Source organism: Gekko japonicus, unplaced genomic scaffold (assembly GCF_001447785.1).
Source record: "Gekko japonicus isolate JY-2015 unplaced genomic scaffold, Gekko_japonicus_V1.1 scaffold1094, whole genome shotgun sequence".
In the NCBI taxonomy this organism is placed as follows: Eukaryota; Metazoa; Chordata; class Lepidosauria; order Squamata; family Gekkonidae; genus Gekko; species Gekko japonicus.
Window position 1 is genome coordinate 134762 of NW_015160871.1, and position 25863 is coordinate 160624.

General features: G+C 45.2%; 1 protein-coding gene across 1 annotated transcript in view; it reads right to left on the minus strand.

Moving 5' to 3' along the window:
* Positions 1–1888: 1888 nt before the first annotated feature.
* NPFFR1 (neuropeptide FF receptor 1) overlaps positions 1889–25863 on the minus strand; it is a 54359-nt gene continuing 30384 nt past the window's right edge. The window contains exons 2-3 of the mRNA XM_015422370.1: positions 4320–4419; positions 1889–2780 (exon numbers count right to left, since the gene is read on the minus strand). Coding sequence (XP_015277856.1) covers positions 1889–2780; positions 4320–4419 — 992 coding nt within the window. The remainder of the gene's footprint in view (positions 2781–4319; positions 4420–25863) is intronic.

Here is a 25863-nt window from a genome sequence, read left to right on the forward strand (position 1 = left end):
GGCCCCCCCCCCCGGGCTCAGGGAGGCGGGAGAACGTTTCCCCCCGCCCCCCCCCCCCGTGGGCATCGCAGCTGTGGCCATAATCTTTTAAAGAGCCTTCTGGGAAATTTCAGGGGAGGGCTGGTGCCCCCCAGACCCCACAAACTTTACACCGGTGAGAGGCACTACGAATTAAAAACCAACCCTCTCTCTCTTATTTGAGTTATAAAGGAATCCTACTTCTACGTGTCCGAGACAGGATTCAGGAATCATGGCTCAGAAGAATCCAGTGTAGTCCTGTAGACTTGGCTCTGAGTTCAGGTCTCAGACAGTTGATTATGGACAGGTTACTGTGTCTTGCAATATGAGAATAATTGAACATTTTTTGAGGAAAAGAGAAACTTTTAATATTAACTGCTATGTAAGAGATTAATAACATCCACATCAATGTGTCTTTACTGAAAGCCTGTAGGTTCTCTAAAGAACCATGGATCTTATATGATGCTTTTTAATGAGGGCCGTAATCTTTTTCACGCGCTTGTGATAAGATCTGTATGTCCAGTTCTTAGGAAAGACTGAGAAAGGGATACTGTGGCTACAGCCTACAAAACCCAAAACAAAACAGAAACTGGTTTAATCACATCAACATGGGTGAAATTAAAACCAGTTCAGAAGTGCCAGCAGGCTAACTCCAGTGATTTGTAGATCATCCTGTATCCTCAGACTTCTGTAAATTTGTACCTTCTGTGAAACAGAATCACAGGCAGTGCTGTTACAGGAAATAACCATGTCATTCTCCCCAGCTGGTTCCTATATTAAGATTTTAGCAGTGTGGTGTATCCTGACTATGCCAATCACATCCAATTTTGGGAAGGTAAGTGGGGCTGGGAGGCAGTTGGGAACTTTGGGGGCTGTAGGCTCCCCCTTCTAAAGCACAATGGGGTCTGCAGTTTGATCTGGTGGAAGTGACAACCATGACACCATTTATATCATCCTAGAATAATCTCACAAAATTTGAGGAGACTATCATACACCTGCTTTAGAGTCAACAACTTGACTTTCTCTGTGTTTTGTGTGTGTGCATTGCACTATAGATTGATGGCCTTCTGTCCCCTGAACAAGGTTTCTCCTCCCCTTTACTTTTATTCTTAATTTAAAAAAATTTTGAGGTAGCCCAGTCAGTAGTGTCAAAGAGATGTAGCTGACAGACGTACTTCTGTCTAGACGTTCTACTTCAAAATATTTTGTAAAGTTCCCCTTTAAGTGTAACTTCAGTCAAGGCCCCTTTTGAATATAGTAAAGGTAAAGGTTCCCTTGCTTGAAAGCCAGTCGAATCCGACTCTAGGGCTGCGGTGCTCATCTCCGTTTCAAAGCCGAAGAGCCAGCGCTGTCCGAAGACGTTTCCGTGGTCATGTGGCCAGCATGACTAAACACCAAGGCGCACAGAACGCTGTTACCTTCCCACCGAAGTGGTACCTATTTATCTACTTGCAATTTCTTGCTTTCGAACTGCTAGGTTGGCAGGAGCTGGAACTAGAGACAGGAGCTCACCCCGTCTTGCGGGGTCTTGAACTGCTGAACTACTGACCTTCCACAGCCTGCAGTTCAGCGTCTTAACCACTTGAGCCTCCGCAGCTGAATATACAGGAGGTTTTAAGGAGGAATGATGTATTCGTAAATTGAAGCACTTTATAAAAACTGGTCTGTTCCACATTCAAGTATCAAAATCTGTGACTTGAAGAAGAGCAAGTTCCCCCAGATGCAATATATTTTCACACAGACTTCTGCACTGATAAAAGAGTTTGGGCATGAGCAGCTTACTTCACATGCATTTGGTTCACATGCTCTGAAAATTATATAATAATGTCTAGTAAACTCAGTCCATCAGGTCTAGGAGACTCAGATTTCTTTAAATATCCCAAGCTGGGATGCTGACATTATTGAGTGAGCAACCTTTATTGTCAAAATCCTCCACCATCAAGCCATGGTGAGCCACCCGGCCATTCCTTGTTGGAAACAGTCCAGTTCTTAGGAAACTACTCTGTCCAGTCTCAGATGGCTGGGCTGAATCACTGCCTTGAACTTCAACAGAAATCCGATTGCGTCCCCCAAAAAGGAAGCCGCTGTTGTTCCTCTCGGAATAGGTATCTTTGTGTTCCCTTTCCATAGAGCAAACCTGGACTTTGAAGGCCTCCTGGAATCCTCTCCGGAAGTTCTCATTGAAGTACCCGTAGATGATTGGGTTAATGCTACTATTAAAGAAAGCCAGCCAATGGGCAAACGGGAAGAAATAAAGGGTGACGTGGCTGAGTTGATACTCAGTGAGGTTCCCATAGTCTGTCAGCAACAGTAAACTCCACAGAGGCAACCAAGACAGAGTGAAGAACAGCGCCACAATAATCAACATGTTAATCACTTTGACCTTCCTCTTAGAGACCCTCCTCCCATCGTTCTCTTCAAATTGAGAACCTCTTATGTGGGCAGATGACTTGAACAGCTTGAAGGCGATCCGAGTGTACATGATCACAATCAAGGTCAGCGGGGCAAGGTAGATGTGAAAAAAGAGAACCGTTGTGTAGATTTTGCGCATCTCCTTATCGGGCCAGGCTTCCCAGCAGGAGTAGAACGGGTAGGAATGGTTGTAGGCATCGAGCATAAAGTGGTACTCATCCCTGGTAACAGTCAAAGTGACTGCCGAAGGGCACATAATAATTAAGGCTAAGATCCAAATGATAGCAATGGTGACCAGGGCCTTCCTTAGGGTAAGTTTCTGCCTGAATGGGTACACAATACAACGAAACCTAGGAAAGAAAGAAGAGGCATCATCTTCAGAAACTAGAAGAGGTATAAGACATGTCTCTGGGTGTTCTGAGATGTACTACTACTACTACTACTTAACGCTTAACCCTTTTGAGCTATATAAGATCTTCATGGTTGTAAAGCAGCATATAAACTGCTTAAATAAATGATTATAGCACTTTAGAGCCGGGGTCCCCAACATGGCGCCCGTGAACACCATTGGGGCCTGCTGACACGTTTCCCGCTGCCCACCAAGTGTTTGCAAAAAGTGGGCGGGACTAGCTGGGGCTTTTGCTCAGCAAGCCTCCTGACTGGCGAATGGAAATTTGATTGGCAGTGCAGATTTTTTAAAAAGTTTCTCTGGCGACAGCATAAGGATCTTCACAGCATAAGGATCTTCATTGTGTGACTGAAGGTAAGCTGCAGCAGTCATTTTGTGGTTGTGCCCACCATACTGTGTCCGGATTCCAAATGTCCTCAAAAAGGCCAGGGGGGGGGGCTGTTTTAGAGGGTTCAAAGTACTTCACACACATACAGAAACGTACAGGTGAATACAGAAATGACTAAGTCACAAGGCTGTTTTTCAGCATTAGCTTCATGGTATGTTAAATGTTATCCATTGCTGATCATTGATGGACATAAGGACACAGTTGTTCATTTATCAGGAGTAGCACTAGATGGGTACTCTGGCCTGACACACACATTCAAATCCAGTCTCATTACAATACTGGAGCAGTATCTCTCTAAAATGGCAGGCCCGTCATTCATAGTGACCTCCACTACCCTCGCACTGCAGTAGAGGAGCTTGTCTCTCCCAGTATAATTCCATGTGGCATTTTCACTCAGCTCAGCAATGCCTTTTGATCATTCTGTCCCCTACAAGCTTTTGAGATCTGAGGAGATCAGGCTAGGCTGGGCCATCCAGGTCAGGACAATAGGGGATTTCTCACTAGAGCTGCCTCGCAGCGCAGTGCTGTTTGCCCCAACACAAACATGTCAATTTCACACCCGAGGCTCCGGGGCTGCATTTGACCCACGGCTTCGCCCGATTTCCTCCACAGTTTCATGATCCTCAAAAACCAGGATCACGAAACTGCGAAGGAAATCGGGCGAAGCCTCGACTCAAAATGCAGCCACGGAGCCTCGGGTGTGAAATTGACATGTTTGTGTTGGGGCAAACGGCGGCTGTGCTGCGAGGCAGCTCTAGTGAGAAATCGCCCAATGACTCTCTCTGTCCCCATCTTGTGGATTATACTTTCATTACGTGGGCTGGTGGAATGCAGAGTCAATAATGGTGTATGCGCTTTGTCTATACAGGATTCAATCCTTTGTGTCTGAAGTAAGAAAGGCTCTCAGACAACAGTGCTAAGGAAGACTTTTTCCTTAGAGAACCACAGACTGCCACATGATCAAGACAGGCCAGTGGTGTAACTTAGTACAGAGTGGCTTCATATATGTTCTCAGCTTGGGCTTGCAAGTCTTTAAGGTTTAACTCACAGACTGTGGGCAAAGATACAGAAAACAAAACAATGCAAACATACCTTTCCACTGCAATGGCCACCAGTGTGAAAACCGAAGCAGAGACCGACATCCCCTGGACCAGCCCACTCATTTTACACATGACAATGTCAAACGGCCAGCCTGGAATTATAAGTAGAGTGTTACAATCGATTTACATCAGAGCCCTCCCAAACAGAGAATCGCTTCCTGAATGAGAGCTACCAGACTTCAGCCTTGTTTAAGGCAGCTGGACATAGAAGTCAAAGCTTTGTAATAAAATAAACATTACATTTGATTGACATTCTGCAGACTGATCCTCTAAGCTTCACTGCAAATTCCTCTAGTATCAGTCCTCACTACCAATATATAACAAACATAAGTACATTAATCAATTCCTCACATCATCACATCACAGTTTGGACAATAATCCAGCATCTCAGGTAAATCTGTATAAACTCCTGCTTGTCCCATTAAAATAATTTTATGTTAATCCTGGGTAAGAGTCCCAAGAACCTGAACATCCTGCATTGCATAATAACACCAATAATATCATTAACATCACTGAATAGCCTGTGCCTTGCTGACATGACCCAGACTATGCACTAACTGACTGTGGTCTCTCGCCACATTGAACACCATTGCCAGCACTGTATGTATTGTTTTTGGATTTAATTTACTGTAATTTTAACTGAGAAACTGTTTTATCAGTAATAATGTTGTGAGCCACCCTGAGCCTGCTGTGGCGGGGAGCCAAATTAATTAATTAAATAAATAAATAAAAGAGGATAAATTATCCTAGCCTCCAAGGAAAGATTCCTCTTTACCAGCAGCTTCTTTTTAGCTAGAAGATGAAAATTACTGTGCTCAACTGGAAGGAAAATCGCTGCTCAGGCTAAACAGAATCGTTGTGTTCTGCTAGAAGCTGAGCTGGATCTCTTTACAATGTTGCTGGCTCTTTTTAACAGTCATTTTGGCATCAGGTCTTTCCTTTTCAAAATAAAACCTTACAACGTTCTTTATAAATCCCCAATTTAAATGCATACAAAACTTGGTAATCCAGCTTGATCGGCTCCTGTAGTGCTGCTTCGCATATGCCCGCACTGCAGAAGGAGTTCAAAGCATGACACAAGCCCCCTCCGAGGCTTAATCACGCCGATCTCTACTTCTACTTGGGCACCGCTGCTTGCTGATCATCCCCCCTTACTGGAGGCTGCTGCGTTGGGCTATAACTAGCCCAAGCTGTCGAAAGGAGCCGTCGCCCACCCCGAGCAGTTTCGGGATGCGTTAATTCGCCATCTTAACCCGACTGGAAGCCACCACAACTGCACATTCTTGCAGCTTGTCTATCTAGTTATCAAGAGTTGAGCAACCCTCAATTTTCCACTTGGGTGCAAATTTCCCATTTCTCTAAGTGTGAAGAAGTTCCAGGAGTAGCACTTACCTAGGGTGGTTCCCTTCAGAGGAGCAAGCCCTAGAGACTTAGACCTCCCCCCCATAGCATTTGCTGCATTTGCAAAGCACAGGTGGAGCCCAAAGAGGGCAGCACACCTGCTACATCCCACATCTGCTCTCCAGGGAGAAAGAGAGCCTGCCCCCACAAGGTGTTTCAGCCAGCTCACAGCCAGCTCAACCTCTTGCTCTGTTTCTTCTACAGTCTAATCTGCTCTTTCTTATCACATAGAGACACACACACCCACCAACACACCTGCCCCCTCCCTTCATCTGCGCTGGGGGAGGCTAACCTCTTCTGCACCCCATGGGTCCTTGCCTTGGGGGGCCAGTTCCCAACAATTAAGGCTCATTAAGGTACAATTTACAACCACCATGGTCCATAATAAGTGCTGTAATAATTCTCTTCCAGCCCTTCTGAGTTCACCCCCACTCATTGCCCCCCTCAACAGCCAGTAGGCAGCCAAGAGCTGTTTCTCCGGAGTCTAGGGTTGCCAACCTCCTGGTGGCACCTGGTGATCTCCTGTTATTACACAATTCATCTCCATGCAACCAAGATCAGTTTCCCTGGAGAAAATGACTGTTTTGGAGGGTTGATTTTATGGCATTATAGCCTACTGAGGTCCCTCCCCTCCCCAGATCCTGCCCTCCTCAGGCTGCACCCCCCAAAAAAAACTCCAGGTATTTCCCAACCCAGAGACAGCAACCCTACCAGAACCTGAGTGGGGCTCACAAAAGAAACCCAGCCTTCCCCCTGTGACTGCTTCATCACTCCCCAAAACCCTCTTAAGGACATTTGGGTTTCCTTTAAGTATTGCCACCATGTTCTCATCCATAACACACCCACACTGTACCTCTGTGTACAGGCGGGCATCGATCAATGTTCATGACATTAGTTTGCATATTTGGGGGTGGGGGTTGCTACAGAACTGCTTTCCAGACCCTTGGAACCCAGAAAACATGGCACAGAGGACATGCTTTGCTACCTTAGCTGCCACTTTGTTGTTGTTCAGTCGCACAGTCGAGTCCGACTCTTCGTGACCCCATGGACCAGCTCCCGCCAGGCCCTCCTGTCTTCCGCTGTCCTCTGAAGTTGGCTCAATTTCATGTTCGTTGCGTCGATGACACTGTCCAACCATCTCATCCTTTGCCGTCCCCGTCTTCTTTGACCTTCAATCTTTCCCAGCATCAGGGTCTTCTCCAGTGAGTGCTCCCTTCTCATTTGGTGGCCAAAGTATTTGAGCTTCAGTTTCATTATCTGGCCTTCCAGGGAACAGTCAGGGTTGATTTCTTTGAGGATTGACTGATTTGATCTCCTTGCAGTCCAAGGAACTCTCAAGAGTCTTCTCCAGCACCATAGTTCAAAAGAATCTATTCTTCGGCGCTCGGCCTTCCTTATAGTCCAACTCTCGCAGCCATACATGACTACTGGGAATACCATTGCTTGGACCATGCAGACTTTTGTTGGCAGGGTGATGTCTCTACTTTTTATCATGCTGTTGAGGTTCGCCATCGCTTTCCAGGCCAGCATTTCGCATGATGTACTCTGCATATATATTAAATAAGCAAGGTGACAGTATACATCCTTGTCGTACTCCTTTTCCTATGCTGAACCAATCAGTTGTTCCGTATCCGGTTCTAACTGTCGCTTCTTGGCCCTTATACAGGTTTCTCAAGAGACATGTGAGGTGGTCTGGTACTCCCATCTCTTTAAGGACCTGCCATAGTTTGTTGTGATCCACACAGTCAAAGGCTTTAGCATAGTCAATGAAGCAGAAGTAGATATTTTTCTGGTACTCTCTTGCTTTCTCCATAATCCAGCGAATGTTGGCAATATGATCTCTCGTTCCTCTACCTCTTCGAAACCCAGCTTGTACTTCTGGTAGTTCTCTATCCACGTACTGTTGAAGCCTAGCTTGTAGGATCTTGAGCATGACCTTGCTAGCGTGTGATATGAGTGCAATTGTGCGATAGTTTGAACATTCCTTGGCATTGCCCTTCTTTGGGATTGGAATGTATACTGATCTTTTCCAATCCTGTGGCCACTGTTGCGTTTTCCAAATTTGCTGGCAAATGGAGTGCAGCACTTTAACAGCATCATCTTCTAAGACTTTGAATAGCTCAGCTGGAATACCATCACCTCCACTAGCTTTGTTGTTAGCAATGCTTTCTAAGGCCCATTTAACTTCACATTCCAGGATGTCTGGCTCAAGGTCAGTGATTATACCGTCGTGTTTGTCAAGGACATTGAGGTCTTTCTTGTATAGTTCTTCTGTGTATTCTTGCCATCTTTTCCTAATCTCTTCTGCTTCTGTTAGGTCCCTACCGTTTTTGTCCTTTATCATGGCCAGCTTTGCATGGAACGCTCCCTTGATTTCTCCAATTTTCTTGAAGAGATCTCTAGTCCTTCCCATTCTATTGTTTTCTTCTATTACTTTGCACTGTTCATTCAGGAAGGCCTCCTTATCTCTCCTTGCTGTTCTCTGGAAATCTGCGTTCAGTTGGGTAAATCTTTCCTTTTCGCCTTTGCCTTTCGCTTTCCTTCTTTCCTCTGCTATTTGTAAAGCCTCATCAGAAAGCCATTTTGCTTTCTTGCATTTCTTTTTCTTTGGTATGGTGGTGATTGCTGCCTCCTGTACGATGTCACGAACCTCTGTCCATAGTTCTTCAGGCACTCTATCTATCAAATCCAGACCCTTGAATCTATTCTTCACCTCTACTGTATATTCATCAGGGATGCGATCTAGGTCAAACCTGAATGGCCTCGTGGTTTTCCCGATTTTCTTCAGTTTAAGTCTGAATTTTGCAATGAGTAGCTCATGATCTGAACCACAGTCAGCTCCAGGTCTTGTTTTTACTGACTGGATAGAGCTTCTCCATCTTTGACTGCAAATTATATAGTCAATCTGATTTCGGTGTTGCCCATCTGGTGATGTCCATGTGTAGAGTCGCCTCTTAGGTTGTTGGAAAAGGGTGTTCGCTATGACCAGTGTGTTCTCTTGACAAAACTCTGTTAACCTTTGCCCTGCTTCATTTTGCTTTCCAAGGCCAAACTTGTCTGTTATTCCGGTTACCTTTTGACTTCCTACTTTAGCATTCCAGTCCCCTATGATGATGAGGACATCATTTTTTGGTGTTAGTTCTAGGAGGTGTTGTAGGTCTTCATAGAACCGGTCCACTTCAGCCTCTTCTGCATCAGTGGTTGGGGCATAGACTTGGATTACTGTGATGTTGGTTTGCCTTGGAATCGGACCGAAATCATTCTGTCATTTTTGAGATTGTATCCCTGTACTGACCCCAGTACTGACCCCCAGTACTGACCCCTGTTGACTATAAAGGCCACACCATTTTTTCTACGAGATTCCTGGCCACAGTAGTAGATATAATGGTCTTCTGAGTTAAATTCGCCCTCTCCTGTCCACTTAAGTTCACTGATTCCTAAGATATCGATGTTCAGTCTTGCCATCTCATTTTTGACCACGTCAAGCTTACCTTGATTCATAGATCTTACATTCCAGGTTCCTATGTAATATTGTTCTTTGCAGCATCGGACTTTCCTTTCACCATCAGACACATCCACAACTGAGCGTCCTTTCGGCTTTGGCCCAGCCACTTCACTCTTTCTGGGGTTACTTGTACTTGCCCTCTGCTTTTCCTCAGTAGCATATTGGACACCTTCTGACCTGAGGGGCTCATCTTCCGGCGTCATATCTTTCAGCCTTTTGTTACTGTCCATGGGGTTTTCTTGGCAAAGATACTGGAGTGGGTTGCCATTTCCTTCTCCAGTGGATCACACTTGGTCTGAGTTCTCTGCTGTGGCCTGTCTGTCTTGGGTGGCCCTTCAACCTGGAGATCTCCAGCTACTACAACTGATCTCCCGATGACCAAGATCAGTTCTCCTGGAGAAAATGGCTGGTTTGGGCAGTGGACTCTATGGCATTATACCCTGCTGAGGTCCTTCCCCACCCCAAACCCTGCCCTCCCCAGGCTCTACCCCTCAAATCTACAGGTATTTCCCAATGCAGAGTTGGCAACCCTGTAACTGGCTATGGACTGACTTTACAGACCCCAGGAACCCAGAAGACATGGCATAGGAGGAAGCATTTTTCTATCTTAGCTGCCACTGCATAGCCCAAAACCAACATAAGGTCAGAGGTGGAGGGAACCATACCATGTGGCTCTCCTCCCATTCTACCCACTTGTGGCACCAGAATGACTTGACACGGCCCTGCCTTATAGCTAAGCAGAAGGAAATTGTTAAATACTGGGTTCAAGATGCATTACAGTGAATAGCTTCTGCCCTGTTTAAATAGCATGCAAGCACCACACCCCACCACACCCCACTCCCAATGACAGGCTATTTACATAACACTACTTTCCCACTGGTCCCCTCCAGAATCCTGACAAACTATTGTTCTGGAGCAACAAGCTCAGTCAGTCTTGGATACTAACTCAGGGATGACCCTCTGCTTAGTACACGACAGAAATAAACATGGTTCACCTCCCTCTATTTTCCCCTTCCCTTCGCTGCCCCACCAGCCACAGCCGGGACACTCACCTGGAGCTTCTTTCTAGAGCTTGTTATATTTCTTCCCACAACGGGCCTTACTCTTAGTATATTTATGAGTCATCAGTGAGCAAAACGAAAGGTGAACCTTTAAGTGTGAATTCAGTATTTGAAGACCTGGTTAATCCTGGACATGGTTGTCTATAGTAGGAATGGATCATTTTAGGCACATTTGGCACAGACAAGGTTCTTTCATGCTGAATGTAAGAGACATCTGAAAACAGACATAGTTCCATGTATTATAACTAAACCCAAGCAAGTGCCTTTGCCATTAATGGGCAAAACAGAAGAGAAGAATGGAAGAAATGAGAGTGATAACAAAGGTCAAAGGATGTATACCTTGGTGTGCTGAGACGGTGGTTGTGCCAAATGCTAACAAGAATATTATCATTTAACTGTTCTCACTGAAGAATCCCAAAGCAGCTTACAACACGAAAAACAACCTTGTAAGTAAACCAATAAACATAAAAACAAGCAACAAAACAACCAACTCTCCTCCCCCCCCAGATCTCAGGCTGGCCCTGTACTCATTGGCTGGCTTGTCTGAAGCCACAAGCTGTGAGGCACAAGCTCAGAGCTAAAGGCACAAGCTAGCTCCATACCCAAAGGTTCATAGTCTCTGGCCACTCCAAAGTTTTATAAGGTACCTGAAACAGGAAGAGGGGAAAACAGCCCTTAGCAAAGATGTTATACAACTGGCAAAGATGTTCCTCTTACTCCTTCCTCCTCTCTCTGCTGTGATGACACAGCAGAATACATACATCTGTTGACAAAGACACAGAGGGATTCTCTTTGGAGGAGCAGACTTCCACATTATGAGCAGAAACCAAACTGTTCACCAAATTAGATGCTAGCATGGGGTTCTGGCAGATTCCTTTTGCTGAAAAATAAGAACATAAGAACATAAGAGACACCAATGTTGGATCAGGCCAAAGGCCCATCCAGTCCAACACTCTGTGTCACACAGTGGCCAGAAATACCAGGTGTCATCAGGAGGTCCACCAGTGGGGCTAGGACATTAGAAGCCCTCCCACTGTTGACCCCCCCCCAAGCACCAAGAAGACAGAGCATCACTTGCCCCAGAGCCCCTATCTATACCTTGTGGCTAATAGCCACTGATGGACCTCTGCTCCATATGCTTATCTAATTCCCTTTTGAAGCCGTCCACGCTTGTAGCCACCACCACTTCCTGTGGCAGTGAATTCCATGTGTTAATCACTCTTTGGGTGAAGAAGTACTTCCTTTTATCTGTTCTTTTTTCCCCAACATTATTTATTGAAGTTTTAAAAATACATACAACTGTTAAAGTAAGTTGAAACCACTTCAATTTTGACGGAAATTATTAAGTACGATTAACATCATAGTTGGTACATCAATCATTTAGAACAAATGAATAGTCAACATTTATGTAACCGTGAAAACATACTGAAAGCCATTCTGTTTCAAAAGATAAGAGATATAGCAGTAAATCCAGTAAACCTTAAAATTTAGAAAATCTAGTTTAGAAAATACGTTTCTATATGTGAGTTTATGATCTGTTGAAGTGTAACGTTATTTGTAATATGATATACCATTTTGTCCTGACTAAAAGAAATTCTACCTGTTATCTTCTTTCAGAACCATTTGATGTATTCCTCCCAGGAAGATGGTATAAATTGTTCTGCTTCTAAGAAGGTAAGGACAGGAAACCACTTTGCATTAAACTTTAAATCAGGCTGGCCTGTTATTGCCGTGTTACTTTTCCCAGTAATACATTCCATTATGTATTGGTCCCAAAGTTTTTGGAACCAATCTTGGATAGTAGGTGGGTTAGGATTTTTCCATTTTGAGGCTATCGAAGTTCTTGCCGCATAAAGCATTGTTTTTAGTATGCATTTATAGTGATGTTTGTCAATGTTTTCTGGCCAAATGTCTAGCATTAAGTTTTCACGGGTATATGCAAGCTCTATGTCTAGGATTTGTTTTATTTTTTTTAGGACTTCCATCCAGAAGGGGCGAATCTCACTGCATAGCCACCAACAGTGTGCAAATGTGCCATTTTGTCCGCAGCCCTTCCAACATAACGGTGAGTATTTAGTGGATATTTGTGATAAGGTTTGAGGGGTAAAGTACCATCTTGAGTTTATTTTGAGTCTGTGAAGATCTAATCAGTAGGATCTGGAGTCTGAAGTGCTGGATTTCCAGATCTTAGTCCAGATCGATTCGTCTAGTGTTGTCGAGCAATCTTCTTGCCACGATCATTGGTATGAGAGTGTGGAAGTTTCTAATGTGTCCATTAGCATTCTGTAGGTATAAGATATCAAACCTCTGTTCTGGTCATTAAATTGTTTAATGATAAACTCTAGTTTGGTGAGTGGTTGGGTCATGATTTGTCTGAATTTACCTTGTGTTATTACGTGTTGGAGTTGCAGGTAAGTGTACCATGGAATTTTGAGTTTAAGTTTTGCTTCCAATGTGGTTTTGGGATAGAGACCATCCTTGGTTATGATGTCACAGAACCTAAAGAGGTGAGCTTTCTTCCAATTTGAGGCTAGGTCATGCGGCATAGTATTTTGGAACCATAATTGGGAAGCGATTGTAGTATATCTGGATGTGATCGGAAGCAGTTTTCGTTTGATTTTGTTCCAGTATTGTATTGAAGGATTTATTATTTTGTTTTGTTTGAGCTGAATACTTTTTTTGGAGTCAATGCCCCAGATTAGGGCGTTCATAGTTGGGGTATCAGATATGTCTGCCGTTAGTTTAACCCAGGGAGGAAGGTTGAGTGTTCATTGCATTCTCACAATATTTGTTATTAAAATTGCCTTGTAGTATATGGAGAGATCTGGGAGTCCATACCCACCCCTACTTTTGGGTCTGCGTAGGATTTGGTGTCCTATACGGGGTTTCTTTTTATTCCATAAGAACTTCCTCAGTGTTGCTTGCCATGCGTTTAAGACTTTTTTGGGGATGGCAATGGGTAATGTTCTAAATAAAAACAGAAATTTGGGTAAAATAAAGGCTTTGATTAAATGGAATCTATCCATCCAAGATAGATTCAGATTTTCCCAGCGTTGTATGTCTTTTAGGATTAGTTTATGGGTTTTGTAGTAATTGTTTGACAAGAGTCTGTTAAAGTTCATTGGTACATCTATGCCTAGGTATCTGATTGAGTCTGTGATTAATGTAAATTTGTGTGTCTTTGTCAATGTATCCTTGACCTCTGAAGGTAAGAGAATTGGAATGATTTGCGATTTTGAGTCATTGATGGTGAGACCAGAGATTAATTTGAAGGAATTTAGTAATGATTTCAGTGGAGGTATAGAGTTAATGGGGTCCGTTATGTACAGCAGCATGTCATCTGCAAAGAGTGACAATTTGTGCTCCATTTGTCTGGAAGATATTCCTTTAATGTTATCTTCCATTCTTATGGCATGGGCCAAAGGTTCGATAGCGATGGCAAAGAGGAGAGGGGAGAGAGGGCAACCCTGTCTGGTTCCCTTTTCAGGTTTTATGGGATTAGAGAATGAGCCATTTATTTTTAATTTCGTACTGGGATTTTTGTATAGATTTTGGATAGTCTGAATAAATTTGGGGCCAAAATTCATTTCTTGGAGAGTGTTATATAAGTACTTAGAGGAGACTGTATCGAATGCTTTTTCAATGTCTAGAGTGAGGAAGGCTGCTGGAATCTTAGAATCATGACAGTGTTGTAACAACTGTAATGTTCTCAAGGTGTTATCGGAAAGGTCTCTAGTGGGTATAAAGCCTGCTTGGTCATAATGTATGTATTTCGGGATGAATGTGTTAATCCTCTTAGCTAGTATGGAGGTAAAGATTTTTTGATCTTGGTTAAGGAGGGATATTGGACGATACGAATTTGTATGCAATGGGTTTTTGTCAGGTTTGGGAATCACTACCGTGGTTGCTAGATCCCATGAAGTGGGTATATTTCCAGTGTCTAAGATGTGATTGAACGTTGTTGCCATCTGTTTGGTTAGGAGACTTTTAAATTTTTTATAAAATTCCGATGGGAATCCATCTGGACCAGGTGTTTTCCCATTTTTAAGTGTTCGGATAGTATCTGATATTTCTTGCTCCGTTATGGGAGCCTCCATAAAGTTTTTGTCATCATTAGACAGTTTCGTATGTATTGGAAATCTTTTGGATTCTGTTTTGAAAGTGGTTGGGTCTGTCAGGACCTGTGAGTACAATTCTGAATAATATTCATGGAACCTTTGTAGTATTTTATCTGTTTGGTTTTCTACCTCCCCTTGTTTTGTTATGATTGCAGAAATATGTCTGTTGTTAGCTTGCTCTTTTACTTTGTGTGCAAGTAGTTTTAGGCTACGTGGGGATTTAACCCAGTATTTCTGCTTAGTAAAGAGCAACTGTTTTTTGATGTTAGAGGTGTCCAATAGTTCTAGTTGTTTCCTTTCTAACTCTATTTTTTTTCGAATACTTGGTGATCTTGTTTTTTTGTGTTGTTGGTCAAGAAGTGTGATTTTTTATGGTGTCAGATTTTAATTTTTCTTTTTGCTTTTTCTGATAAGAAGCTTTTGAAATAATCGAGCCCCGGATCACTGGCTTCAAGGCGTCCCAGATTATACAGGGAGAGGTCTCCTGTGTGGCGTTAATCAGCAAATAGTTCTTGATTTCTTCCTCCAGGTGTTCTGTGAACTGTTGATTATTCAATAAAGATATATTCAGGAACCATTGTTTGTTTGTCTTTCTTTCTTCATGACTAATGAGTGTGCATGTGAGTATGTCATGATCTGACCACCTATGGGGTTCTATGTTTGTACTTTCTACTTGTTGGATAAGGGATGAAGATAGTAAAATGAGATCGATTCTAGAGTGAACTGTACGTCTTGCAGAAAAGTAAGTGTAATCATGTACTCCGGGGTGTTTCAATCTCCAGATATCTGTAAGGTTGTTTGTTTTCAGTAAGTTATCTAGTTTAGTGAGTCTGTTTTTAGGAGTGTTGTGGTGAGGAGGGTGGTGGGATTTGTCAAGGAGGTTATCCACAATATAATTGAAGTCTCCTCCTAGCACAATATCACCTTCTGCAAAGTTCTTTAGAAGAGTGAGAGTGGATTCAATGAATTTTAGCTGACCTTCGTTAGAAGCATAGATTGTGGCGATGGTTAATTTTTTATTGTCTAGGTTGCCTTTTATGAAGAGATACCTGCCATTTGGGTCAGTCAGATTTTGGTCTAATGTATAATGTATGTTGCGGGAAAGGAGAATAGCCACCCCACAGGAATTTGAACTGCCTGGGGCTAAGATTTGAGTGGGGAATTTGGGAGTTTTGAAGACTATGTGTTCAGTCCTTTTTAAGTGGGTCTCCTGCAAAAGGATGACATCAGGAGTCTGTTTCATCAAATCTGTGAGGACTCTACGTTTTTTGATAGGATGGTTCAGACCTTTTACATTGATTGAGACGATTTTAATGCGGCTAGCCATTTTATAACAGTCTAGTGCAAAGTGGGTTTCCTACCTGTTGAGGTATACTTCTGGGGTAGAGACACGAAAGGAGATATGGATAATGCTCTGTGACGATCTTCCAAAGGTAAGTGAAGTTAATTGTCTCGGGATTCGGTTGTCAGGAAAACTGCTTTTAAAGGAAGTGAAGAATCAAAGGTAAGTAATTAATTATTAGGTGCAAACTAGTCAGATCAAGATGTCAGTTAATCAATGGTATAAAAATAGTATTTACAATTAATCAATTTAATTTATGTAAACTGGTTTGTAAGAAGATCAGAGTAAAATTGGTTTAGACAAGAGTTTTATTTGTTGCAGGTATAAGAAAGCAGATGTGATGTACAAAATGCAAATATATAAATTTACTGCTCACAAATTTTTATCTTAAAACTTTCAGTAAATACAATTATAACCGTGAAGTGAGTGAATAGTTCCTGTGAGATGTATTCCCTTTTATACAATAAAAATTAAGTAATTACAGTAAGATTAGGAAAATCAAGTTGATTAGTTTTAAATTTTATAACAACAAAGTATGTACAACAAGTACTTTAGGGATATGGAATTTTCTTCCAATATGTGCTTGCAATTTCTTGGTTTATTATTATTATTATTATTATTATTATTATTATTATTATTATTCTCAGTTGATTTAATCCAACAATAAATTGAAAACTGTGAACTTTTTCGTAGTGTAAAATTTACTATTATGTTTCCTCAGTGAAGAGTCTAACACTAAATGTATAATTAGGACTGTAAAGTACCTTGTTATATCACTAAAAAGTAACACTAAAACTGTGTGTGCTTAAATACAAATAAAACTTCAATTATAGTCTGTCTCTGCACTTCCACCTCCTTAAATCAGGAAGTGGAAGACTGGGGAACTCCCTACCCTCGGTTTCAAAAGAAACCTCCCCAGCAGTCTGTCCAGAGAAGAGACTACAATAAGTGAAATTAGTGCAACAGTCAAAAATCCCCCTCCTCCCCCCCCCAACCCCATTTGAATGATACGTTATCAAAAATTGTAAAAACAGCAACGTTTTAAAGAGCTAACTTTTAGGAGTTTCATGGAGTAATGTATGCATGTCATTAACTTGGAAGAACTAGTTCTGATGTTTTCCATTCAATTGGTATAAGCCCGTCTTGACTCTAACAAGGTCTCCGTTGAAGAGAATTACTTAAAGGCAAAGCAGTATAATTGCCATTTCCGAGCTATAAACGCGTTGTCAACGCAGTGACAATCAATACTTAGGCTCAGAAGTAAGCAGTGAAACAGTCCTGTGCAGATTGGTGTGCGATTAGGCTCCAACAGCATACATAAATGTCTTTACGACAGGAAGTCAGTTCTCGGTGTCTTCTGCATCTGACAGAACGGGTGGCGTGGTGGAATGTCGTCTTTTATTTGTCTGGTTGGTGTAATCCATATTCTGACTGATGTTGAGGTGGGTCAGCAATTTTATGCCTTCGTCTTTGTCAGAAAGTTTATGTGTTTTCCCTTTGAAAGTGAATTGCAGGACGAACGGAGTAAGCCATGTATACTTGAGATCTGCTTCTCGCAGGCTGGTAGTAATCTGCTTCATCTCTCGTCTTTTCTGCAGAGCCTCACGGGGGAGATCAGGGTAGACTTCAATACGTTGATTGAGATAGTCCAGATGTCCATTCCTTCGTGCTTGAGTTAAGATTTTTTCCCGGAATCTATTGTCCATGAGAGTGATCATCACGTCCCTTGAAGGTCTCGTTTTTAGCAGGGTAGTAGGACCTAGCCGAAAGGCTTTAGTAATCAGAGGAGATTGATCACCTTCTATGCCCACTACTTGCGCTAGCCAGGTTGATAGGTGGAATGCTAGATCGCCGTCCTTTTCTACATTTTCTCCCAGCCCTCTCAGTTTTAAATTGTTCTGGCGCATAGACAGGTCTGATTTTATAGTTTTTTCTGCTAAGATTTCTTCAGCCTGTTGCATTTGCTGTATGCTATTATGATTTGTTATGCTATTCTGAATGGCCATTTCCGCAGTATGATTAGTCTCTGTTAACTTTTTTCGGCAGTTTCCAAGCGATCGTATAAGGGTTTAAACATAGAGTTCACATGTGTGAAGAAGCTTTGTTCCATTGTTAACAGCGCTTCTTTTAGATTGGCTGCTGTTATGGGCGCGATTTTGTCAGCCTCAGAGATGACGGTCGCCATTTTGACAGGCGATTTGTCTTCGGGGCCCGAAATCCTGTCAGTTTCAGGGGAATCTAACCTGTTCCTGTCTTTTCGTAGTTTCTTCACCGAAGGTTGTGCGATTTTCGGAGCTTCTTTCTCCATGTAGGTTTAATTACTTCGTTGCTGGTAAGCGCGATTTCAGGGTTGGGTGGGCTTCGGGTTCGGCAGAGCCAAGGGTTCAGGCAGCCATTACCCTTAGTCCCACCCCGGAAGTCCCTTTTATCTGTTCTAACCCGACCGCTCAGCAATTTCATTGAATGCCCACGAGTTTTTATATTGTGAGAAAGGGAGAAAAGTACCTCTTTCCATCCAAAGCTATAATATCCTTTTTAAGGTGTGGTGACCAGAACTGCACACAGTATTCCAAATGAGGTCACACCATTGATCTATATAGGGGCATTATGATATTGGCTGATCTGTTTTCAATACCCTTCCTAATAATCCCCAGCATAGCATTGGCCTTTTTTATTGCGGTCACACACTGTCTCGACATTTTCAGTGAGTTATCTACTACACCTCAAAGATCCCTCTCTTGATCAGTCTCTGCCAGTTCAGACCCCATCAATGTGTATTTATATTTAGGATTTTTGGCTCCAATGTGCATCACCTTGCACTTGGCCACATTGAACCCCATTTGCCATGTTGACACCCACTTGCCCATCTTTGACAGATCCCTTTGGAGTGCCTCACAATCCTCACTGGTTTTCACCACCCTGAAGAAGTTCATATCATCTGCAAATTTAGCCACTTCACTGCTTACTCCATACTCCAAATCATTAATGAACAAGTTAAAAAGCAGTGGACCAAGTACTGATCCCTGCAGTACCCCACTGCTTACCACTCTCCACTGAGAAAATTGTCCATTTATACTCACTCTCTGTTTTCTATTAATTAGCCAGTTTTTGATCCACAAAAGGACTTGTCCTTTTATCCCATGATTTTTGAGCTTACTTAGGAGCCTTTGATGAGGAACTTTATCAAAAGCTTTCTGGAAGTCAAGGTAAACAATATCTATCGGGTCCCCCTTGTCCACATGTTTGTTCACCCCCTCAAAGAACACTAACAGGTTAGTGAGAAAAGATCTTCCCTTACAGAACCCATGCTGAGTCTGCCTCAATAGGTTTTGTTCACCTATGTGCCTACTAATTCTTTCCTTAGTAATGGAATCTTCCAGATGAAGCAACCTTCTTCCTTTCTTTTGGGAGTACGGGTTTATGGTTTCCTCTGCCCCAGTGTTGTTTCAGCTTCAATTGTCTCACGAATGCTAGATGGTCTGGAAATCATTCTTTGCCACACTGATGACATTTTCCTTCTTTATTTAGAGTAGGGACATAGCACACTGTCAATATAACATCCATAAAAACCCAACAGTAAAAGTAAAAAAAACCCCAACAGTGAAGTAAAAAAAAAGTCATCTAGAGCCCTCTTAAAAGGCAATTCTGAATTAAAACCAAGTTAGTTACATAAACCAATTAAAACTTGCAGCAGTAAAATATAAATAAAAACAGGCCACAATCACCGTAAAAGAGTCAGCTTGGAGTCCAGTAGCATCTTAGAGACCAAAGGGAGCTTCGACTCTCCAAAGCTCATACCCCCTCCCCAAATCTTCCTGGTCTCCAAGGTGCTACTGGACTCAAATCTAGCTGTTCTACAGCAGACCAACATGGCAACCCTCTTTAAACCTATCTCCTTAAACTATAAAAAAGTCAGAGTGTCACGCCCATGCAGCCCCAGCGGGGGACTGCTGCCTGTAGCCGTGTTGGGTCGAGAAGCAAATCTGCCTTGACCTGATGCGTCGTCACTCCCAAACAACTCTTCGCCACTATCCACGCCTCCTTTAGTCTTGTTGAAAAAAAGGGGAGGGGGAGAAGAGCACCCAAGAGGGGGGTGGAAGAGTGAGGAGGGTTCCTTTGGTCGGGGTGAGATGACCTCAGACGTCGGGGTATCAGAGGGTTATGTCACCTCTCTGTTTCCCCCTTTTTGGAGCCTGGCCGCTCAGCGCCTACTTCCCTCTCCATCTCTCACCTTCTCTCTCTGCTTCAGAAGTGCAGCCAGCTCCTGTCCTCCTCATCAGCCATCTCATACCCCCTTTTATTACCCCCTCAGCTGTTTCCTCCCTCCCCTTTCCAGCTCCTCCCCCCTGTAAAGAGGAAGACACCAGGCTTGGGGACTCCGCCCCTCCTCCCCTTCCTGTGGCTTCGTCTCGGCGTGCGGTGCCCATCACGCCCACTCCAAGGACTTCGCCTTCCGAGGCTCCTGCCACTGGTCTCCATGTTGCGGCACCGGGGTTCGGGCGTGCTCTGCCCTCACGGCTGCTTCGGCTCAGCCCCGTCTGCTGCTGCTTCGGGGCGTCCTCTCTGTTGCCTCCCGGCTCGTCACTCCCACCTTGGTCCCCTCTGGTAAGTGCCGGCGTCTTGTTAACCAGGGACCTCCTTTTTTCTCCTGCCAGCCCCGGGAGCTCCCGGTTGGGACCGGGACACCCCGCCCTAGACTGTCCGTCTGGGGTAGCTCGTGTAGTCACGACAGGTAGTCAGCCACGACATGGTCTCTTCCTGCACAGTGGTGGATGGAAAACTGAAAGGGAAGCAGAGATAGGTACCATCGTAAAACCCGAGGATTGTGGTCTTTCATGCGTTCCATCCAAAGGAGAGGGGCGTGATCCACAACCAACCAAAAAGGGTTATTGGACAGGTAATATTGTAGAGAGCCAACCGCCCATTTCACTGCCAGAGCTTCCTTCTCCACGGTGGAGTACTTTAATTCCGCCGGTTGCAATTTTCTGCTGATAAACAGCACCGGCGGTTCGGCCCCCTCAGGTCCCTGGGCCAGTACCGCCCCGAGTCTGGAGCCAGAAGCGTCCGTTCTTACGGTAAAGGGCTTGTCGAATCCGGGTTCTGTAGGACTGGGGCTTGGGACAAACCCGTCCGTAGGACCTCAAAGGCCTGCAGAGCTTTAGGCATCCAACTAATGGTGGTAGGCTTGTCCTTTCGTAACAGGTCAGTCAAGGAGCTGGCCTTGGTTGTGAAGTGCAGGATGAATTTGCCATAATAGCCCACCATCCCTAGGAACCTGCATAGCTGGCGTTTAGTGGTTGGGCGAGGGTGTTGCTCTATCAAGACCACTTTTTCCGGCAGGGGCCGTAGGCGACCACGGCCCACCATAAAGCCAAGGTATTTGAGTTCCTGTAAGCCCAAGCGACTTTTATGTGGGTTGGCATGCAGCCCGGCGGCTCTCAGGGCCTCTAAGACTTGCTGTACATGCCGTAGGTGGGTGAGCCAGTCCGGACTGCAGATGATAATGTCATCGATGTAGGCCCGGGCAAACCCTTCGCACTGAGTAAGGGCTCGGTCCACCAGTCGTTGAAATGTCACGGCGGCACCCTGTAAGCCAAAAGGCATTTGCCGGAACTGAAAGAGACCCTGAGGGGTGGCAAATGCCGGTTTTTCCCGATCTTCGGGGTGTATTGGGACCTGCCAGTAACCTGGTGAACATGGGCCCACCCCATGGCCTCCTTGCGGTATTCGGCCAGGATCAATAACTGGTCAATCGGACCCATTGGCCCGCCTATGCCATAGCCCTCCTGTTTGGGTAATATGAGGAAACCGGCTCTCTCTGCGTGGGTAACCCCTTCACTTACCGCCACTTGATCCCGCAGTTTGGCCAGTCCGTCGTCCTGGTTTTGGGCCACCATGAAAGCTGGTGGCCCAGAAAAGCCATGTCGTCATCTGGGCCTATCTTCATTAAAGCTGGCCATGGGCTTTTGGGTGTGGTAGCCCCCGTGCCGTCTCCTCACTGAGCGTGGCCGGCTGCCTGCACCACCTACTGTAGGTCTCACATCATGGCTGCTTGGGCCTGTTGTTGCTGGTGCATAAGATCGCGGAGCAGCTGTGCCTGGTGTTCTGCCATCCATTGCCCCAGCTGCGCGAGGTCCATGACACACTGGGGTTCTGTTCCCGCCGGGGGGCGGACTTTCACAGAGCCTTGGCTAGAGTCTGAGTCGGACGAATCCTCCTCCGGGAGCCCTGGGTCTAGGTCTGCGCTGTCAGCCTTGCCTTCCTGTCGTTGGCCGGGGGGTTGCCAGCCAGCCTGGGTAGGTATCCCGGGGAGGGGGCGCTTTAGTGGGGCTGGTGCCCACCTTCTTCACCACGTTGTCACACCCATGCAGCCCCAGCGGGGGACTGCTGCCTGTAGCCATGTTGGGTCGAGGAGCAAATCCGCCTTGACCTGATGCGTTGTCACTCCCAAACGGCTCTTCGCCACTCTCCGTGCCTCCTTTAGTCTTGTGGATAAAAAGGGGAGGGGGAGAAGAGCACCCAAGAGGTGGGTGGAATAGTGAGGAGGGTTCCTTTGGTCGGGGTGAGATGGCCTCAGACGTTGGGGTATCAGAGCGTTACGTCACCTCTCTGTTTCCCCCTTTTTGGAGCCTGGCCGCTCAGCGCCTACTTCCCTCTCCGTCTCTCACCTTCTCTCTCAGCTTCAGAAGTGCAGCCAGTTCCCGTCCTCCTCATCGGCTGTCTCATACCCCCCCTTTTATTACCCCCTCAGCTGTTTCCTCCCTCCCCTCTCTGGCTCCTCCCCCTGTAAAGAGGAAGACGCCGGGCTTGGGGACTCCACCCCTCCTCCCCTTCCTGTGGCTTCATCTCGGCGTGCGGTGCCCGTCACGCCCACTCCAAGGACTTCGCCTTCCGAGGCTCCTGCTGCTGGTCTCCATGCTGCGGCACCGGGGCTCAGGCATGCTCTGCCCTCACGGCTGGTTCGGCTCGGCCCTGTCCACTGCTGCTTCGGGGCGTCCTCTCCGTTGCCTCCCGGCTCGTCACTCCCACCTTGGTCCCCCTCTGGTAAGTGCCAGCGTCTGGCTGACCAGGGACCTCCTTTCTTCTCCTGCCGGCCCCGGGAGCTCCCGGTTGGGACCGGGACACAGAGTACCAAGCCAGAGTGCAAAGAAATGTTTTTATCGGGTGCCAAAAAACCCTCACTAAATTAATCAACAGGTGATACACTCTGTGAGGAGTGCATTCCCAAGCCAAGGTATCACAGCCAAGAAGGCCCTGTCCTTATAACCACTCATCTCACTTTGGAGTGTAGGGTTGCTCTGAAAAGAGCCTTGACATTGATTTAAGGCTCTTGTGTGCACATCTAGTTTTTGGAAGTACAAGGGCATAAGACGAGGAATGGTTATCAGCGGTTCACACCCTTTTCAACATTGTGACCCGCAAGTCCAAATTTACTTGGTACAGTGACCCATCCAAGGCTGGCCCAAGTTTTTTGGGGGCCCTAGGCTAGGGTTGCCAGGTCCCTTACCTCTGCCATCGGGGGACTTCGGGAGGCATTCCAGGTGGGGGATGTCACATGATGCCCCCAACATGATGATGTCATTTGGAAGTGATGTCATCTGGCTGGAAATGTAGCATGGGGATGTTCTGGTTTTTGGGCAAAACTCTATGGTTTTTTGCTCTCAAACCATAGAGTTTGCCCAAATACCAGAGCATCCCCCATGTGACGTTTCTGACACAGTGACGTCACTCCTGGGTGATGTCATCATGTTGGGGGCAGTACTTCTGGTTTTACTGGAAGTGGCCCCAAAAGTAATTTGGGGGTGGGATTTTTCTCCGCCAGCCAGCTGGCCAGTGGGGGAAAGCCCACTCCAAATCGGGAATCCCACACCCAGACCTGGGGGGGGGGGCTGGGATCCCTAACCTAGGCAGACTATGACCTTGGCACCCATCTAGTTCAGCATTCTGTGTCCTATAGTCTATAATGACTAGCCAAATGTTTTTGAGAAACCAACAAACATCATACAAAGGGTGCAGCTGCCCCCACTATGAATCCTAAACAAATGGTATTCCAACATACACAACCTTTGCATATGAGATTATATTCCAGCCTTTGACCAGCTTCTCCTTCTCCATAACCCCATCTAATCCCCCCTAAGATTCTAACAAACTCACTCTAGTAACCATCAGGGCATGTTTTACCTGAACAACATATATATGAACGGAAAAAACCAACTAATGTATAACCAGGGTTGGCTACCTCTAGGTGCTGTCTGAAGATCAGTTCACCTGGAGAAAATAGCCACCTTGGAACGTGAACTCTATGGCATTATGCCCCCACAGCCCCCACCTTCCTCAGGATCTACTCCTTTTCCTATGCTAAACCAATCTGTTGTTCCATATCCGGTTCTAACTGTCGCTTCTTGACCCTTATACAGGTTTCTCAAGAGACATGTGAGGTGGCATGGGGGGTGGTATGGTCCTCCCATCTCTTTAAGGCCCTGCCATAGTTTGTTGTGGTCCACACAGTCAAAGGCTTTAGCATAGTCAATGAAGCAGAAGTAGATGTTTTTCTGGTGCTTTCTCCATAATCCAGCGAATGTTGGCAATTTGATCTCTAGTTCCTCTACCTCTTCGAAACCCAGCTTGTACTTCTGGCAGTTCTCTATCCAGGTACTGTTGAAGCCTAGCTTGTAGGATCTTGAGCATGACCTTGCTAGTGTGTGATATGAGTGCAATTGTGCGATAGTTTGAACATTCCTTGGCATTGCCCTTCTTTGGGATTGGAATGTATACTGACCTTTTCCAATCCTGTGGTTGTTGGTATAAGCAAGATGACAGCATGTCATGTACTGCTGGTAGATCCTGAAGATCTAAGATGACAGTTAGACAGTCACATGATGACTGAGGTTGCATCATATCTGCAGGAGTCAGAATGACTAAGCAGTTGTACAGTGCTGAACAATGATTGGACAATGGTTGTATATATTGAGTGAAGTCCTTGTCCAAGTACCCTGTGTGTTATATGGATATTCAGCGAAGCACTTTGTCAGTCAGTCCTGCGAACTGTTGCAAAGCTGCGTGTATGTATTTATATATAGCTCTGTAAATAAACTGTATATACTCTTCCACAAGTATTCTGCTACTTTCAACTTCAAAGACCGTCAGGGCTATCTGGCCGGATGTCAAAGATAATCCCCAATTATTTGGAGAGCAAGTTTTCCTAGCTGCCTCAGTCAGACGCTGAAATGGGATTTCTAACAGCCTGCGTTTAGTTATCAGAAATGCTGCTGAGGCAGATGATAGATAAAGCAAATCTAGGGGTATACCTATAGACCTAGTTTTGTTAAGGACTAATTTCGACCAGTTGGATTCATGATAATCGGTCAACATTAAAAAAAGTAAAAGAGTTCGAATCAGATTTCAACAAAAGGCAAAGTCAAAATCTGATCGTCAAAAGCCAGGCCCGAGTTTCTAGCAACATCTGGCCTGTTTCAAGACAAATTGCAGCCAGACGTTCTAGTTTTCTTAGTATTATTCACCACTAGGTGGCAAGTGAGACTTGTTTTTAAGGCAAGAGACGCTTCAGAGGTGGTCTGGCCATTGCTTCACAGCCCTGGGTATTCCAGCCAAGAGGGATCCCGCTTAGGCTATCCAGGTCAGGGAGCAGCGAAAGAGACGGGTAAGAGATGGAATGGAATAAAGACCAAGGAATGGATCCTGCCCCACTCCCAGACTCTGCACCCTTCCATCCGCAGACCTGGAGGGATCAGACATTATCTCCTAGAAGAGGATGCTGAAGGAGGCCGTTAAACCTCCCACTTGGGTGATTAACACTTGGACACCTGAAGATAAGGCCAGATATCCTTGCTTGAATTGGGCATATCTCTGGAGGAAACCCCCCTCACCTGTCCTGCCTGCCTCTTCTCCTCTGCCTGACTCAGGAGGAAGCCTTCGGCCAGGGCCACCGCCTGGGAACTGGTCTCCGGCCCGCATCCTCTGACCCAGCCCTGCATTTCCTGGGGCAGGAGAGTCAGGAACTGCTCCAGGATCACCAGGTCCAGGATCTGCTTCTTGGTGTGCCTCTCCGGCTCCAGCCAGTGGCTGCAAAGTCCATGGAGCTGGCTGCA